General features: G+C 39.2%; 1 protein-coding gene across 16 annotated transcripts in view; it reads right to left on the minus strand.

Moving 5' to 3' along the window:
- Positions 1–7,445: 7,445 nt before the first annotated feature.
- Positions 7,446–19,860, minus strand: part of C2CD5 (C2 calcium dependent domain containing 5) — a 56,779-nt gene continuing 44,364 nt past the window's right edge. For 7 of the 16 annotated variants that reach the window (XM_066319482.1, XM_066319489.1, XM_066319486.1 and 4 more), the window contains 10 exons: positions 18,892–18,953; positions 18,304–18,402; positions 17,800–17,889; positions 17,483–17,570; positions 16,354–16,440; positions 14,651–14,701; positions 13,511–13,612; positions 12,496–12,686; positions 9,589–9,735; positions 7,446–8,925 (listed from right to left, as the gene is read on the minus strand). In XM_066319482.1, coding sequence (XP_066175579.1) covers positions 8,794–8,925; positions 9,589–9,735; positions 12,496–12,686; positions 13,511–13,612; positions 14,651–14,701; positions 16,354–16,440; positions 17,483–17,570; positions 17,800–17,889; positions 18,304–18,402; positions 18,892–18,953 — 1,049 coding nt within the window. In that variant the 3' untranslated portion in view covers positions 7,446–8,793. Of the gene's footprint in view, positions 8,926–9,588; positions 9,736–12,495; positions 12,687–13,510; positions 13,613–13,816; positions 13,871–14,650; positions 14,702–16,353; positions 16,441–17,482; positions 17,571–17,799; positions 17,890–18,303; positions 18,403–18,891; positions 18,954–19,860 lie in introns of all 16 variants that reach the window. The other 9 variants (XM_066319496.1, XM_066319484.1, XM_066319488.1 and 6 more) reach the window with 3 other exon arrangements.

A 19,860-nucleotide genomic window follows, 5' to 3' on the forward strand; every position in this document is an offset into this window, starting at 1 on the left:
TGCACGGGAATCAGTTTTCAGAGTATGGCATCTTTTTAGCTGATGAAAATGTTACCGTGCAACTCTACCTGGCAAATCCATTATCATCCCAATGCACTCAGTTACCACCTCACTGGGATTCCTTGCTCTACGCTTTGCCCTCTGTTCTGCAAGTATTTCGTGCTACATTAGTAGAGTCTGTGTGAAAATTGGATTTTATTTTCCAAGGGAAAAGGAAGCTGAAAGAAAAGTAAGCATTCTGTGTGGAACCCCAGCCCTTACTCCCCACTGCCATAAATAACCGGGGCTCCTTTGGTAACTTTTTTTTTTTTTTTTTTTTTTTTTTTTTTTTTTTTTTTTTTTCCCCCGCACAACACAAAAATATTCAGAAACCATCACCTTTCTGAACTATTATTGTCGGCCAGCTTTTGTGTGGTGTCACCTGTGAACAGGCTGGTTTCTCTGACTTCCTTCTGTTCACACAGATCTAAACATTGGCATCTGAATCTCCCTCTGTAAGAACAGCACAAACACTGAAAACTGCATGAATGGATGCACAGTTGCCCTGTTGGCAAATTCCCATTATGCCTCTCCCTATCAGAATCTACTCTGCAGCTCTGTTGAAACCACCCACAAATGCATATTCTCACTGATAAAGCATTTTAAGCCCCTAATTTGACAGACAGTTTTATATAATCCTACTAAAGGGAAGAATTTTAGCTACAATATCAAATTAATTCCTGCAAAGTCATGGTGTCCAAAAGCTAATCAGTTTTTACCTGGCTTGTACCAGTTATCCTCTGAAAAAATATTACCAGTTTTGCCACGTTTTTCCCCTTAGATGTCATGCTGTAGTAGCATCATTACTGTGACAACACCTACAGTCATCCTTCCAGCTGCAGAGAGGAGTGAGAACGCACAAGAATGAAGCATAAAATGGGGGGGAAATGATTTACTGATGAAAGACAGAGCTCATTCTCTAAAACAGAGAACCTCATTTATGAGCAGTGTCAAAAGGAGTTTCAAAACATCTTTTTATGCAAACAGTGATGTTGGCTGGTAAAAAGGTGGAACAAGAATGACTGAAAACATGCAGAAGTGGGTGACAGGGAATGTATCAAGGCATTAGCCACAGGCACTTTGCTTTTTGGTTTTGCATGGAAAGAAGGTTTTCTCATAAATGGAGGAACACAGGCAATTTTTGGCAACCTTACCATGACTGCTGTACATTATTACAGTACCTCTGGGGAAGCCATAAAAACCAGAATTCTGTTCTACAGCACTGGCTTCAAGATGCCTCTTTAGTGTGTTTTAATGCATGTAAAAATGCCCATGCAAGACATGAATGGGCAGGATAGATGGGCAGGAGCTCCAGTAAGGTGAAGGTAAGTAAGTACAGTGAAATTCTGGGTGAAATTCCTTGCTGTGCAGCTCTATGAATTTGTCCTCACTGTTAACAGGAGCAAGCTGTGCCGAAGTTAATAAAACAGTAACTCAGAAGGGTAAGGGACTTGCTAGATTAGTATAAATTGAGTTCTGTTCAGCCCAGAGAATAGAAGGTTGCATGAAGATCTCATGGCAACCTTCCTGTACCTGAAAAGGCCTAAAAGGAAGCTGAAGAGGGACTCTTCATCAGGAACAGTAGTGGTGGGAAAAGGGGGAATGGGTTCAGACTAAAAGAGGGGGGAAATTAGGTTAGATTTACAGAAGAAATTCTTTACTAAGAGGGTGGTGAGGCTGCCCAGAGAAGTTGTGGATGTCCCAACCCTGGAAGCTTGAGGCCAGGCTGGATGGGGCTCTCAGCAACCTGGTCTGGTGGAAGGTGTCCCTGCCCATGGCAGGGGGTTGGAACTGGTGATGATCTTCTAGGCTCTTCCAACCCAAACTATTCTATGACTTTATGCATTAGAGCTAACATGCCAAAGGTATTGTGGCTGAAGGTCCTGTTGTATAATGTACAACTTAGGAAGGAAATAAAATGCGTATAAAAGGCACAATAGAACATGCACACCTATGTGCACAGAGACTACAAGCATATCTCTGAAGTGAACAGGCTCTTCCCTTGTAAGTGCAGTTCCTTTTCCTTGGGGACTCAAACACATTCTAACCTCATGTCTGACATTTTCTGAAGTTTCAATCTGAGCAGTTGCTGTCAGGAAGCCATCATTCATAATTTAGTGTTGGTTAAGAATCCTGTTCATGAGAAGGTTGTGTGTGATATAGAGAGGGACATAATAAATTTGGTCTCACAATAAGTAATCCCTCTAGGCCAGGATGAAGTTGATAGAAGAAAAGCTGGAGAGAGGGAAAAGCTTGTTAATGTTGTTGCTGTATCTTTTCTCCTTATCACAAATGATCCTTAGTCCTGACTAGGGAGAAACTCGAATTTGTGTGAGAATCACATCTAGGGGATGTGATTTGTTCAGCTATCCACCCTGGAAAAGGTGATGGAGAAAAGGATGAAGCAAAAAAAGAGGATGCAGAAATGAGTTTAATGACAACTTTCACCAAGAGTGGCTGAAACTCTCAAAGCCTGGACAGACAAGTGTCTAAAAAGAAGCCTCACAAACACTCTGGCTGTTGGTGTCCTCCTCTGGCAAATAGTCAGGCCCTGAGCAGAAGCTACTGCTCTGAAGGGTGCAGGAAGTCATGGGCAAAACCACATCCAGCATCCACACTGAAAATCGAAATCTGACTTAAAACTGAGCAAAAAACCAATCTTCAGGCACAGACCAGTGCAGACTGCTGAGTTCTGTGCAGAGCTCAGTATGATTGTCAGGTTTGCATTAGCCAGATTTTTCCATTAACCCATATATCTAAGGCAAAATTTACATACAGGCTCCATAACACTCTTTCCAAATATATTGACTGACATAGTTGTGTGCAGCAGAATATGCATACAGTAACTTTGGTATACAGGAACCAGAACCAGGACCTCCTTGCATTTTTAAGTAGGCCTCAGAAGTGATTTAAAATTTCTCTGAAAAAAAGTTGTAATTACCCTTATCTCGATTCAACAAAGAATACAGAAACAGAGACTTGAAAATATTTTGACTGATGGCTGAGGTAGATTTGTAACAGAGACTTCTTCAAGCCTGGTGCAGTGCTGTGGGACACACATTCCAGACAAATTCAGCTGTGATTCAAACTGTTGGATGCACCAACAGCTAATATTCGTGAAGTGCTTCAAGATTGTCATGATTTTTTTTAATGGCCTCCAAATTTAAGCAGCATCACTTCAGGGAGAAAATTTAAAGTTCGGTTAATGGGTAAACAATAGTGAAAATTTATTCAGTCTCTTCATAGATATAATTAAGATAAAAGCAAGGCTCAGCACAGAAATTGTCCACCATAGGACAGAGATGAAATCGAAAACAGCTGGAGTATTATTTTCTGTGCAGGGTGAAAATTGCTAGTGAAGAAAGAGGAAATATCCTGTGACTGACTGTGGTTTCCAAGGGAAAGCAGCCTCCCACAGGGATTTGCAGTTATTGTGCAAAGACGATGTCAACACCATGACCAAAATCTCAAGAAACACAAGACCAGGGACCAACTTGCACATTCCTCTGTTGAACTTCAGCCACACTTTGCATCCCAGACCAAACAGCTCTTACATAGTTGTCAAATAATGTGATCCCATCATGAACTGCGGGATGGATGGACACGTGTATGATGGATACAGACATCTTTAGTTCTGGAGCTCTGTCATTCTTACTTTTCTCAAGTTACTTATTCAAATGTGAGTCCCTTTGAAAAGATTTGCGGGGCTGTGCTTCCACTCTGTTTTGAAATTAGTCCTATAAACTATTTGAAAAGCAGGGAAGAACAGTTTTCTCTCTTGAGAAGAGACCCAGGAGATGGATGGCTTTGTCTTACAGAATGTCACACTGTGATGCCTGTCATGTTAGAGGGGAAGTTTCACAAGTCATTAATTCAGCCAGCTGGTGGGAGTCTAATAGGTAACATAAACTGGATGGGAGGATAAATACCAACAAAGCCCTCTCATTTGGAGACTCAACATACTTTTCAACCTGCCTATTCACTTTGTGGGAAATATGACATCATAACTATATTATATTTTAACATTGTTGCACAAAGCATAATTTTTAAAAGGGTAACAGAAAATTGCCAGTGCATCAGAAATTTGGCAAAGAACAAAACCTTTGATGTACAAATAATCAGTCACCTGGTAGCAGATGTAATTCTACCATCATTAATGATTTCTGCTGAACTGTTTGCTGTGTAAAATATACAGTCTGAATTGAGATAACACATTATTGAGTGCCATTCAAAAATCAATTATTAAAATGTAGTCCTTACTTGCATAGTATAATGACTTTTGCAGACTTGAAGATTCAAACAGACATGATACTCCTGAAAAAATGCTGGGAAAAAAAATGCAGAGTGAAGTGCCAAGCAGTGCTTTGAAATAGCTTTGAAATATAGGCCATTTAACCAAACTACATGAAACCACCAAGCTCCTTCATGTCAGGACACCAGGAAGCTGTAAATTGTAGTGAAAGCTATTATTTTAGTCACTGTAATCACAAATAGAGAGAAAAAGAAAGACATGGATATCTCTTTCTAGAGTTGTGTTCAGCGAGGAGAATGGAAATGAAAACATTATCTGTGAATCCTCAAACTGAAGCTGCCTGGACTCTGCAGAGTGTAAAAGAGGAGTCTGTCACTCCAAGTGAACAGAGAGCTCGTGATTTGCAAGATGGAGGGTGGATTTCTCTAAGCTGACCCTGGATTCTACAGATGCTTGCCTTCAACTTCTGCTAGGTTTGAATTTGGTTTAGATTTGGCTTCCTGTTTCTAGGTTGTGAGTTGTAAACAGGAGGTCTCACACATCCTGCAGTGATGGTTGGGTGGTTCCTGTGTGGGATGTCAGCCTACACCATCACCTACTTTCTCTTCCCAAACAAGAGGGGAAAAGTCTGTCGGAGAGGTTGTGTTGCAACATGATGGGCTCCTAGGGTGCCCTCCCCATCCCAGGGGTCATGATTTATAGCAGCTGGAGCCAGAAATGGGTGGAATGTGCCCCTGGAAAAGCCTAATGCAAGCTCAATGTCTACATCCAAAGGGGGCTGAGCAATGGAAGGGTGTGAGGGAGGCTCACTGGCTCCAGGCTCAGAGTTGAATTTTATCTTGCAATCCCAGCTGTCACAGCTTTGTGACGTTGTGGTGTCCCACCAGGAGCAAAGGGAGCATTTCCAGAGGGTGATACTACCAAGCACCAACGTGTGTATCAACTTCCCTCCCTTGTGAGTTAGGGAGAGCGTAAGAAGGTATTTTAGTAGGAAAATGTGCTCACATGCCCAGGATTTGTGGCAAACTTGAAAATCTCTCTTCAGCAGCAAAAAGAAAACACAACTCTGCCCACATGTAGTTCCACACTGTGGATCAAACTGTCAAAATACTTCCCACAGCTGAGACCTGGAGGACTCCATTGCTGCTGAGACTTATTACTGGAACAAATAATGTGCTGTATTTTGCAGTTACAATAATTAAAAACATCAAACATCTTGTATTTCTTTTCCTTCCACAGATTTTCCAAACTCTAAATGTTGAATAAACAGAAAACTCCTCAGAAGGAAATCTGGGAGCTTTGTTGGCATCTGTTTGTAGTTTTACAAGGATAAATTGGTTAGTGGAGGCTGAAGAGGAAATGAATGTGGAAGGACAGCTGGATAAATCTGCAAGTGATGCTTTTCACCAGCACAGAACTGATGTAACAAAGGCTGTTCTGTCATTGGGGTCAGAGGCTTTGATTGCTAAGTTTGGAGCATGGGTAAGGGCTACAGTCAGGCAAAATTTCAGCCCCAGGATTTAGCCTTTGCTGTTCTGCCTTGGGTGCCATTTGGATTAATTTAAAAACTGGGTTTTTTCCTGCATGACACAGATCACAGGAGCAGATTCCCTTGGGTTTTCAGTCAGTGTATGTCCAAACACTGTTTCCAAGTTTTTGGGTGATGAGTTCAAAACATTCTCATCCCTAATGCCAGTGATTCATTCTGTGATTATTCAACAAGAAATGCCCTCAGGTATCAGATTTCTAGAGGGGTTAAATACTCACAACTCATTCAGTAGCTCAAAAATATTGTTATGAAACCAAAGGAAGATCATATAAAACCTACAGAAATTCAGCAAGACATTTCTGAGCTAATTACCCATCATCCCTTCTAATAATGGATCTTTCAGATGAACTTCTACCAAGTGTATTACCTAATTAACCAGGGAACTGAAACATTTGTCACAATGTGGAACAAAAATGGGGAGTTTTTAGAGTTTAAGTTGATTTTCAGTGTGTCTTGTCTGTTAAGATCTTCTTTCCCCTGATTGTTGTTAACTTGGGAGCACTTGAGCACTGTACTGCAGTGTCCTAACCAATTCACTTTAATCCATTTTCTCATAGGATAGGAATTAACCCAAGCATAAGCTTAAGTATTTCAAAAGTAACATCATTACTGTGATATCAGCCACTTGCTATTTTATTGGCTTCTGTGTTACCTCTGTGTCAGACCAGAGATTGATTTCCAATGTCTTCTATTCTGTAACCTGGTTTTCAAGAGCAGCAGGTTTTTGTCCTTGTTTCTCTACAAACCATCCCATTGTGCCTCTCGACTTTTTGCTGAGACACCTCCAAGCATTAACTAGAATTTTTCAACAGTTAAAACTTCACGAAATCAGATGCACCTCTTTGCATCTTTAGGGAGGAATTCCCACAGCACAAATATACTTGATGAGATCACAGAATGGCTTGGGCTAGACGAGACCTTTAACACCATTCCAGTTCCACCCCCTCACCCCTGCCCTGGGCAGGGACACCTTCCACCAGACCAGGTTGCTCAGAGCCCCATCCAACCTGACCTTGGACACTGCCAAGGATCCAGGGGCAGCCACAGCTTCTCTGGGCAACCTCTGCCAGTGCCTTCCCACCCTCACAGGGAAGAATTTCTTCCTAATATCCAATCTAAATCTGTCAGTTTGAATCCATTCCATGTCCTGTCACTCCAGGTCCCTTGGAAGTAGTCTCTCCTCATCATTTCTGTAGGCTCTCTTTGCACATTGGAAGGCCACCATGAGGTGACTCCTCTAGGCTGAACAATCCCAATTCTCTCATCCTTTCCTCACAGCAGAGCTGCTCCATCCCTCTGATCATCTTGGTGCCTCCTCTGGACTTACTCCAGCAGCTCCTTGTCCTTCCTGTGCTGGGACCCCTTGGCTGGAGGCAGCTCTGAAGGTGGGATCTCACCATAGTGGGGAAGAATCTCCCCTCCCCTGCTGCCCACGGGGCTGTGGATGCAGGATACAGGATCCAGGATACAATTTTCAGCCCAGGATACAGATGAGGTTGTAACATGTTATAAAAAAAAATATTCCTCTCAGGAGAATGAGGGTAGAACATCTTCAGTACATCCAGCTTACACATTTACCTGATGCACATATATTAAGACAGTGAATTTTATAAAGAGATTTATTGTGCAAGAATGATTTTCATGCTCATTTACAACGAAATAATTAGTTTTAACAAATAGTCGTGCCATTGCTTAATTTCAACACTAAACAGAATATTTACATTCAAGTTTACATCTTTGTTCAAGTTCCATGTACAATATTGTCAGAACGCAGCAAGAATGCATCTTCAAATCAAAGTTGGTTTTTGTTGGGTTGTTTGTTTTGGTTTTTTTTTTTTTTTTTTACAACAGAGTACCACCACCTTTCAGACTTTTACTGGAAATGACAAATTTCCTGTCTTTGCAGTACCCTTATTTCCCAGCTACAGCACTGGTAAAGAACAAAAAAACCCAAACACAAAAGCAACCTGCAGGAACCAGGCTCACACACATACATCAATCTCCAATTAACCAGCCATTTAAACAGGAAGGAGGCTGCAGAATAACCTCTGCACAACTGATTTTTGGGGGACTGTTTATGTCATCCTTGAAACAGATCCTGCCTTAAGAAAATGAAGCTCAGGACTAATCTTTCACAAAGTCTTAAATAATAAAAAGACCTGCTTTGTCAATACTGAAGTGAACATCTTGTAATAGCACCAGACACACCCTGGAACTTTTTGGTGTGTTCTGGGTTGTTTTGTGTCCCACCACAGGGATGCCCAGGATCACAGCATTGTGGTCTGGCAGCTTTTAAAAAACAGTTAAACAAACAACACTCCCCAGTCCCCAAATATAAAAACAACAAAACAAGAAAAAACCCTCTTAACGTGCAGAAATTTAAACTGTAACTTTTTGGTTCTGCTTTTTCCTCTTTACACTCACTCTATGATGTAAAGGAATTTCAGAGTCCAGCCCACACTTTCTTAGCCTGCACAAAAATCTCTCTCTCTCTTCTCCATTAAAGGTTTCCAACACGAATTTCTCAGGCACCTCCCTCCCCCCGACCCGAGTTGAGAATCAATTTGGACAACACTCAAACTCAGAAATGGTTTTGAATGACAACTTTGATGGTCCCACTGACCAGCTCAACAATGCTACAATTTTTCCTTCCTTCAACAGCTCCATGTGATGCCTGCCAGTCTAATCCATGTTCTCCCATCAGTGCTTCACCTGCTGCCTGGTTTCAGAGAGGCCAGGAATGGTAATAGAAGAACCAGAGCACACCAGAAGAACCAGTGCCAGTTCACTGCTCTGACTTTATAAGTTATATGACAACAAAAAAAGAATGATTGTCTTGGATTTGGGCTGTGAATATCATGGAGAGATAGTGACTTTGAAGATGCAAACCTAAACATTCCCACATTTTAAATAATCTTTATATTAAGCAGAGACTACTTCACTTGTTCTGCCTTCATGTTGTGACATCTCCCGAAGAGCTGGTGGGCTGAGGAGCAGCTGTAGAAGGCTGCACTGGCAGCATTTCGAGCTCAGATTCACGGACAAAGATGACGGCATCACCACTGACATTTATCAAACACTGAGCCTGGAAAAAAAGAAAATACCCAGTTACCAAATATTAAACAATAATGTATTTTATGTTGACTTATATCTGCTAAATAAAACTACACAGAAAAATCAACAGAGATCAGGAGAAGGACAAATTATTAGAATTTCTTGGTGAGGCAACCTGTGCCACATTTTCCTTTCTATCTGCTCACTTGTGTGCTGCCAAACATGCAGATGGATTCTTGGAAGACCACCACAGATGAAATATCTGGATATCTGTTACTTGCTTTCATTACTGCTTTGACGATATTTAATTTACTGAATATTCTGTTATTGTCTTTTGTCCCTTTTGTACAAAACGAAGCATTTTACATCAGCAACTCCAGGTATTTTTACAAGGAGTTAGGATGGAAATCCTACACTGCAACATCAGAAATATCAAGTAAGTTCTGCATTACTGTGCAACTGTTTTCTGCAATTTACTTCATTCTAGCAAGCTTGGTTCTTTTATCCATCTGGGTATTTACAAAGCACCCTCATGTTTTTGCGTTAATACAAGAACACTCTTGGATTCTTCAAATGTTATCCCAAGATATCAAGGAATGTTGCGTAGACAGCACTGCTGGTTTTTAAAGACATAAAATGAGTATTTGTATCACATTAACCACAACAGCACTTGTTATTTTACATCCTAACGTACCTGATTTTTGTTTGGGTTCTCCATGAAAACACACTGCTTCATTATGTATGACACAACTGCATTCCCTCCCAGAGCTGCAACATGAGCTCTCACCATGGCAAACACTTCAGCAATAAAAGCATGGAGGAAACCACTGACACCACCCTCCTAGAATGGAAAAAATATACATTACACATTATATTAGGTCTAGCTATAAGATGATGAGTACCTCTCTTACATATTTATCAGCTGAATAATTTAGCGACTCCTAAATGGTGTGGAGAACTTAAAAGCTATTCACTGTTTAATGGGTCACAGTTACAAATCACAAGGGGGAGAGACCATCTGCAGGGGCCTGGAGTGACAGGACAAGGGGGAATGGATTCAAACTGACAGGTTTACATTGCGTATTAAGAAGAAATTCTTCCCTGTGAGGGTGGGGAGGCCCTGGCACAGGCTGCCCAGAGAAGCTGTGGCTGCCCCTGGATCCCTGGAAGTGTCCAAGGCCAGGCTGGACAGGCTTAGAGCACCCTGGGATAGTGGAAGGTGTCCCTGCCCATGGCAGGGGGGTGGAACAAGAGGGTCTTTAAGGTCTCTCCCAATCCAAACCATTCTAAGGCTGTATGAAATTCTTGGAAATTCCCAAAAAGGAGTGACCGTTACCTCTGATCATTGCAACTTCACGTATGTTAATGACTGTCATTAGTTCTCAACAATCACTAAAGAAATGATCCCTCAAAATAAGTAAGCAAGTGACAGAGCAGAGACTTGAGCGATTCAGGCTATTCATTTTTTTTATTTTCCCCTTGAAGTGCAAAGGAACTTCTAACCATCTCATTTCATTAATTTTTTTGACTTGATGGTGCTTGTGGGGCATTTTTACTTCTTTGGTCAAAACTGAAGAATTAAAAGCGATGTCAACGGAGAAGAAAAACAACCAAGTATGGATTTTCCTAGAAAATCCTTATGAAAGAATGTGAGCAACTCCATTGTGGGGAAAAAATCTATTGCACACAAACCAGGCAACCAACCAAAGAAATCCACAGAAAATGCTGAGAAAAGAAACTGATCAAAACAGAGCTCACTGCTGGTTCAAAACACATACAGAATTTCAAAATTCAAGTGAAAGGCAAGACCACTAGACTTCCCACATGACTGTGTGAGTGCCACTGGGAAAAATGGAAGAGGCAGGCAGAAGAAGATGTTGAACAAAGCTGAATTTCTGTGCTCATTCCTAAAAGTATAATGTCCCTTGAACAGAATAATAAAGGCATTATAAAAACACATCTCGGATGAAAATGTACAAAGGAAAAGGACAGGTATAATTTTGTCAAACCCAGCATAAGGCTGGGATGAAGTCAACTGCAGCAAGAAATTAAAATGCAATACAAGTTCATAATTCTCGTGGAATTTTGATTTTGTCCAAGTCTTTCAAAGGTACAGCAACTGATGGGAAAAAAGTATGTACTATAAACCTAATACAACACTGGATGACAACAGGTAACAAAATGACTGTAAACACCCACATGTAAACAGCAAAGCCTAAGAACAATGGATTAATCTGACTTAAATATATATATATATATATATATTTTTTATTCTGGTATATACTTCAGCACTACCACAAGCAAAACAAAAAGCAATAAACACAAAAATGCTGGTCACTACTTTCTTAAAGGACCTGAACCACACTACTGGAGTTGGATATAATGACTGCTCTGACTCCATTGTAACTCAAGGCAATCCTATAGTAAGAGTAGTTTGTGACTCAGCCTATGTAGCTGAAATAATTCGAATTAGCTCCCCCAGGTGCTGGAAATAGAATGGCGACAGCATCCCAGGGACTGTGCAACATTCCAGCTTATGATGGAGCTGAACCAAACACCTGAGTGACCTATCCTTGTAGGGATCTGCTAACATAGATACCAAAGCTTATCAGCTATTGAATTTGCACCTACAGAATCTGCACTTAGTACAGGAATGTCCTGTAACCATTTCCCTGCTCTGACATCCTTTTGAAAACACTGCCCTTTTCACATATGGATTTCTCAAGTTAAAAGGGAAAGTTAAAAGTAACTTTCAAGATGCAAACAAAATGTTTGATCCAAGTTTCCCTAGAGAGCTCACAGCTCATTTTCAGGAAGCCTGATCATTTTTATGAACATCCGCTCTGCAATTTTAGCAATGTGTAATTAGGAAAAACCAGGCAAGAGGTACACTCTATTTCGTAGCCAAAAGCAAAGATACAGCTACTTCCCAAAAGGACAGGAAAATTCTGAGGAACATGGCTAGCATTTTGATGTGCTCAGAGGATTATTTGTCTTCCCACTGCAGACTGGAGATCAGGGTTTGAACAACACCTCTAAGATGGTTGTGTGGTCATGGACTCATGGTGCAATTTTTGATGCTCACCACACAAAGTTTTGTAATAGAGAATGCACAGAATGTAATGCTAGAAGTTAGCATAACATTATGATATGGGCAATGTTGTATTAACCAAAGAATTTTAAAATCCAAATACACTGAAAGTTCATCACTGAGCTTGCTAAACCAGAGAAGAATAGATGACTTATTTTTTTCTTTAGCATTTAATTTGGGTTCAAATGATCCCAACTTCTACCACTGCTGGTCAAAGACACATTTGTTCCATATGGTTCTGTTTAAGAACTCACTGCTTTAGTGTTCTATCTAATTCAATAGCAATGATAATTGTTAACTAACCCCTTCCTAACAGTGACAAACACAAAACAGCTTTGTGTGCTCCATGACAAGAGCAGCACAATGGAACTTGCTCTGCACTCAGCACCTTCCCACAAGTGCCACAAATCTACTCCCTGGCTGTGCCACACCAACTCAAACCTCCGATTTTTACAACTAACAAAAAAATTATCCCCTGACATAAAATTAATCCCCTGGCACACAGCTCACCTCACGCAAAGAAGTGGTTTCTCGTATAAAAAACATGTTGATTATGCCAAGATATTTGGTTATTTTCGCCCCAGGGAGAAAGGAAAGAGGTGTCATCTTAACAACTGAGACAGTGGAATTGGTGCAGGACGGGACAGAACGGTGCCGTAAGTATCCCTCAGCCAATGGACTTGCTTTTTCAAGGGAAGTAGCTGAAAAATGGGAAAAAACCAGGAGAAAATAAATAACTACCGAGATCCATCACTGTTCCTCAAAACACAAAATCTCTTCTTTATGGTTTTCCAAATAGTTTGGTGACAACATTCAGCTGCCTGTGATGCTCAGCCATATACGTGAGAAAGGAAATCATCATGCAAAGCATGCAAAAGGAGACAAGAAGCTGAAATGGCATTTATTTGAAAGAGTGGCATTCCTGCAAAAGGAAAACATTGAGGCGAGCAGCTGCACATACAACCATCAGTTATAATGTGAAGGTAAAGAAAAAAGTGCCAACATTTTAAAACATGTATTCTGCTGGAAGAACAAATTATAGGAAGTGTGAAAAGTTGTGTTTCCCCAGTGCAGCATTTTCCATTAAAACAGGTATTAATCTCTGCTAATTTAAGCAAGATAGTCAGACCTGTGGCCAAAGAACTACTGAAAACCAACTCACCACTTGCTAATTTAGTGACCACTGCCTTGATTGTCCCCTTGGTGATTGCTTCCTGTTTCTCACCCCCAATTTTCCAAGATCATACATACACCTACATCCATGCAGTGGATGTTATACAATTAGTAGGCGTACACATGTATGGAGAACTAATTACAGCAAGACTTTTATTTTGCTTTTTATGCTACTGGTTTCATCGACCCTAGGTGAGGTTACAAAACAATGTCAGCAGTTTTCACACTCGGGAATTCATTCTATATGGGATCTGCAATGCTACTGGCTGGGCAGGGCACTCCACTAAGTCACCACTGGGAAATCAGAGATAATGTCTCAGATTATCAGAACGTGGTAGAAACAGCCGCCTACTTGTCTTAATTGATCCGCGCCTTATGGTCTGAGCTTTCAGTTTAATGAGCTCTATCCAGCTGTTGCATCTGTCTGCAAAGGAACTGTAATCAACTGACGTTGCTGGAAACACAGACAGAAAAACAAAAGAAAAAGAAAAAAGAAAAAACAGAAAAAAAATATATGGATGATGTCTCTTGCTCATCTCAATGCTCCTTTTTGAGGAAGCAATGATTCGTGTCTGAGAGAGAACAACCATCCGTTTTTGCAGGGCTGTTTAAAAGGAAAAGTTACAGGATAGGTTTGGACTTGTCCAAACCAAAGTACCGATTTCTGGTGATGTCCCAGCTCTGAACCAACTGCCTGAGTGGGACTTCAGCACTGAAAAAACATGCAAATACAGTCATTAAGGACTTACGCTAGATTAGTTTTTTTTTATCTCAATTTAGGTTGTAAGTTATTATGGCTTTTTAAACTTTATTTAAGCCTTTTTTAATTTTCATTGCTTTTTTTTTCCCTTACAAAGAGCTGCTGATCAGGATTTAAACTTCCCAACTGCCTTTATCAATAACTAACCTACAGACTGAAAAAAAAAAGCTTTGGTGATGAGGATAAGAGTCACAAACTGAAACAACACCTCTGTTTTAAATACAAATTAATCCCCCTTACAGAACATCTTCCTTGCCCCAACACCTCCCCCCTCCCTCCAACATCCCTCCCACTATCATTACAGTAAGAAGTAAGAGTTGTTTCTGCTATGACTTTTGGTATTAGTTGCAGGGGTGTTTGCATATCTTTCAAAAAAAAAAAAAAGGGGAGGGGGTTGCAAACACCGTTTCTTCATTATCCTGAAGAAACGGGAGGAACACATGCTAACTTCAAATTAACACAGGCAAAACAGCTCTCTTCCCAGGGACTCATTTTCTGTCAGATAAAGTTATATCGATGTACCTGACAGAGAGGCTGTTATTATTAAAAAATCTAACTTCTATAATGAAAAAATCACATCAAAATATTAGGATATCATTAAGCCACACCAGAGCATGCATTCTCAGTAAAGTAGTAAACACTTCCTGGATTAAGACACATCCAAAAAGAGTATACCAATACCCCAAGAATGCTCATTCTGTTCTGGCAGATGGCTAAATTAAGGAAACTCACCTCTCTGAGCAGCAGGAATACCTGTGTGGGAACTTGCACCCTCCAGGACTTCTAATAAAACAAAATTAATTCCTTTCAGATCATCTATTAAGCAGAGTGAGGTAGTACAGGACAACAGCTACCAAGAAAGATGGGAGTGACTGTTCACAAGGGCCTGGAGTGACAGGACAAGGGGGAATGGATTCAAACTGACAGGTTTAGATTGGATATTAGGAAGGAATTCCTCCCTGTGAAGGTGGTGAGGTCCTGGCACAGGTTGCCCAGAGAAGCTGTGGCTGCTCCATCCCTGGAAGTATCCAAGACCAGGCTGGATGGGGCTCAGAGCAGCCTGGGAGAGTGGAAGGTGTTCCTGCCCAGGGCAAGGGGTTGGAATAAGAGGATTTTTAAGGTCCCTTCCAACCCTTACTTTTAAGGTCCCTTCCAACCAAACTACTCCACAATTCTATGACCCTTACAAAAGTTCTTAGAGTCAAGTATGAAAAAAACCCACCCTCTATATAGTATACTATGTGGTTTGATAACAGAGTTAGCATAAATCACTTTACTAAATCTACACTGCAATTTTAATATGTTTGTTTATTAAAGGTCACTACTGTATAAGATTGTAAACCAGTATTTTTAAAACAACAATCCTACAGAAAAGTAAAAATATATTAAATAACCTGTTAAATAAATGTAACTACAAAGAAGTTGTGAAGAAATGGCAGATGGTATAATTTTCTGGCTGAACTTCTCTGTCTACAGCACAATATGGAATGCGGAGAACATCAGGAAAAGGGGTACACAGGAACAGGCTGCCCTACACTTGTCAGTGCCCAGCGTACAGGCAGCACAGGCCAGTAATGGGCAGAGAGACACTAGCAGAAATTTCTGCATAGCTTCTCTTTTTTGAAAATAAGCATGTAGAAAATTAAGAGTTAAGCATTAAAAAAAAATAAAAATCAGTAAGAATGTTCTGCTGAAATTAATCTGGCATCTGAAAATACAAGTAAGTGTGGTAGGCACCCTTCTTTACACAACTGATTTAACAGGCAAAAAAGGGAGCTCAAACATGTACAGTAATTCCTAGATATTTAATTTCTTCTCAGTAACCATTTTGGTAGATAATCCAACAAGGGAGAAGGAATTAAAGACAGCTGATTTCAATGAATTGAATTTTTAATGCAGTCATAGAAGAACTGTGACAACCATTTCTGAAATGCAGCTCTATCTCAGGTAAAATAAAGCAGCCTACAATGTGCTGCACTGTACAGATTATTTACTATACAAGTTTAGGCCCCTTTCACTTAAAGGAAATTTGCATGTAATTAGTATTTGGTAGATAAAGTACTTCCCATCATGAAAACAATGACATTAATTATGTGAGGCTAAGAAAACATGGAGGTAATTTATATGGGCCACAGGCCTAATTATTAGGTAATTGATAGTTATGTCAAATGACACTCAAAACCCAGTGCTTTGCAGCATCTTCAATATTCTAAATGCAAAGGATAGGAAATACAGACAGAATGATCAGCCAAGCCCATCTCCTGTGACTCTCAAAATCTTTGACAACAAGAGTAAATATACCCATTATGTTTAGGCAGCAAAGCACATTTAAAGACTGTGAAAGTACAGGTATTTTTTAGAGCCTCTACAACTATGAACGAGCAAACTCAAAATCCATAAAAAACAACAGTTTAACACTCTTCCCCTTAACTGACCTTTAGCTGGAGAGAATGGTTGAGAAGAAACAGGATCAGAACAAAGTTCCAAGGGAAACTGTAGCTGTTCTTCATTGTCTGTAGATGCTTCAACAAAGAAAACATGGCCAACTGATAATTAACCCCCAAAATAAGATTGGTCAGTAATTACAAGGAGAGTCAATTTAGTCAGGTCTGACTTGAATAGGTATTTTTAGCATGTGGATAAAGTGATGCAGTTCTGCAGAAACAGGTGTGTGACAACAAATCCAGCTGCAACATTGAACAGAACTTGTGTTCCACTGAAAAGGACTTGAAGTTTTTAGGAAAAAATAAAGTCCACTCCTGCTTTTTTTGATTCTGCAGTTGGAAAGTCAGCTATTGTAATAAAAATTAGCATTTATTTCACACAAAAGGAAACACTTCACTGTTACTACTGAAGAAGTCAGCTATAACTAATGTTTTAGAAACAAATGGTTCTGGTTATACTATCTAATTCCATTCTGAAGAATTGAGTATCCTCAGAGTTCTGCCTGAATTCCCACTTCCAGAGTGCACCATACATTTTTAACATAAGATGGTACTTCACTAGCAAGGCGACATAAGCACAGTAGTCTCTTCTATTCCCTGCATGTGCTTTATTGAGCTCCAAAACTATTACTGACCTGCTTTAGGATTTTCAGACTGCTGGGTTTACTTAAAAGTATTACAAATAATTTATTTTCCAACTTCATAAAGTATGGACAAAAATACTTAGAAGAACAAGTATTCTGTGATGATTTATACCACATGTTCCAAAATGCAACAGAAATGTCATCATCTGTTACACCAACCTTTTAGAGAAAAATAATCAAAATAGTATTATACAGAAAATAAGAAAGTGCTATAAATTTGTTGATTATGTAAAATAAATACCTAATCCTTGATAAGTAAGTCATCCTGCTGGAGGTCAAGTACATAAACTGTAAAAAAGCTCTATGTGTTGGAAGAATTTCCCTGAAAAATATGTCTATTTGAACTTGATGATCCCTGTAGGTGCCTTTCAACTCAGAATATTCTGTGGTCTGTGATCTGTGTATGTAACTGAAATTAAATCGAGACTCATTAGACACTGGGGTTAAAAAAGGAAAAGATGCCTTACAATATTTACCTCTTTGCTGTGATTTTTCTGTAGGTGCTTTGTTGGCCTGTAGTGCTTGGTTTTTGTCATATGTAATGGCAACAGCTGTGACTGCAATCTGCAAATCAGAAACATTTGGCAAATTAGGTAAGTTGATCTCTTGTGCAATTTGAAAAACTGTTTTGCAAACAAGCAGTTCTTTGCATAGAAACATAATAGGGAAAAAAAAATCTAAGAATTCACCAGACGTAGCTGTAAATCAAATCCTAGCCCAGTTTACCCTGAGCAGCAAAGGTTAACCAGGTCCATGCCTATGTGCTGTTAGTTAAAGGCAGCAATTCACTTACCTGAACTAATTCATCCTCTGGCAGAGCAACTGTAAAGTTTACATGGCAAAGACAGCAGGGAACCATAGACCGGAGTTTAAAATACAAACTCTGTTGAAGACAGGATATTATTCTGTGTTACTCAGGAAAAAGAAGTGTGGTTTATTTCAGAGAAATTAAGGATCAAAACTCTTTTCATAGTGAAAGTCATCTAATGATATTATGTTTTCTTGAAGAAGAATTACATGTGTGAAAAGTCAGGACAGAATGAAATCTACTGTGGAGCTGTCTTTCTGTTTCTAGAGTGTACTGCCAGTCAAAGGACTCCTTCAGATTCCAAAAGCTTTGGAAATCCCTAATATAGTAAAAAAGGTTGAACCTATCTGTACAGAAACTTACAAACTAATTACAGACACTTTGCAGTCTATTTTCAAAATTATGAGACCCATGCTATTTTCAGTACAGCTGAATTTTACTTGGTTCCATTTGAACATTTAAAAACAGTATTTGAAATAAGATTCTTACCTTCAACAGATTCTCACAGAGATCATTAAAGTTCTTATTGAGTGTTTGATTTGTTGGGTTAATGTTGCTTAATCTGGACACTCTAACTGCTGTGAACATCTGAATTAGAAACAAACATAGGGGTTTTTGCCAACATATGCCAAAATATTTTATCTAGTGTCTTAAATCAAAATTCATAAAGAAGGAAAATAATGAAAAATATATCAACATACATGTTAACTAAGTAACAAAGTATGTTAGCTAAGCAACATAGTCAATAATCTGTTCCCTTTAAGGGGCTTCAAACAGAGCCAAACGTTTCAAAAAGCCAAAATCTTGAAGTTCATATTTATTGTAATTACTTTCATTTTTTCTGTATTATTTGTTATTTGGTTTTATTTGGTATTATTTGGTTATTTGTTACATAACACCATTAAAAAAAAACAAACAAAGAAATAGGTTCTCATACCTTATTGTTCTTACCAAAATACTACTTTTATTTCTGTCACAAGGATGTCCTTTGAATTTCTCTTTCAAAATATGTATTTAAATTACTACGGCATATTTCAATACAATTTAACAAAAAGTTTCAATTTTGAATAACCTTACTTGAATTTCTGGTGTCCAGTTATTTATACCAGGCATAACTTCTGTGTTGCAACTGTAAAAACCTGTGAAAAAAATAATTGGGGGAAAAAAAATCTATTTCATACACTGCAATATAAAAATACTTGTGAAGGAAACATATGTGACAAAGTTTTGCAAGTATTCTCCCTCATGTGGTTTTGAATATTGAAAAATATTCCAGAAATGAGATCAACATTCAAAAAACAAATAGAGAATTCTTGTGGGAGGAGCCAACACCCCAAATCCACAACTGCTCCACCTATTTCTATTAGATAAACTATGCACAAATGAGGAATTTTTTTTGAAAGGTGTGATATAAAAAGCTAAAAGGCCAACCTTCAATAGAGAGCACAGAAAAGGCTGTAAAGGAACTACTATAGTGACTGAATTCAAATCAAAAGCAGAAGCGTAATGACTGAACAGCAGAGTAAAAGAAGTTATTAACAGCAAATCAGCGATTCTGAAAACCTGAAAACGCAGTTAAATAAGCAGAAATTAGGCCAATCTGGTAGGGTCTATATAAAAGCACAAACTGAGCTAGAAAAGAAACTGAGCAGCAGCTTGCAGAGGGTATAAATATTAATAGACTGCTTTTCAGAATATCAAAAGCAGAAATTCTGTTGAAGAATCAAATAAGATTTAGAAAGGAGATGCAAGAAATCATAACATGAGAGCAGAAAACATGCTTTTCTTTTTACAGCAGTGTAGTAGAGTTTTCCACAACAGCAGAAAACCAGCCCTTTGTTTATCTGTCTTCAACAAGTGTCTGAAGGAGATACTGTACAAAAAGGCAAATGCAAAAGCAAGACTCCTATAAATCACAGAATAGGCAAAAGATCAAATAGCTAATTGAGACAGAACTCTCAACTTATTCCACTACCAGAGAAGAACATTCTTTAATCTTCAAGTAATAATGTGCTAAAATGACTGATCCTACTAATTTCCTTAGTA

Source organism: Sylvia atricapilla, chromosome 5 (genome assembly GCF_009819655.1).
Source record: "Sylvia atricapilla isolate bSylAtr1 chromosome 5, bSylAtr1.pri, whole genome shotgun sequence".
Lineage (NCBI taxonomy): Eukaryota > Metazoa > Chordata > Aves > Passeriformes > Sylviidae > Sylvia > Sylvia atricapilla.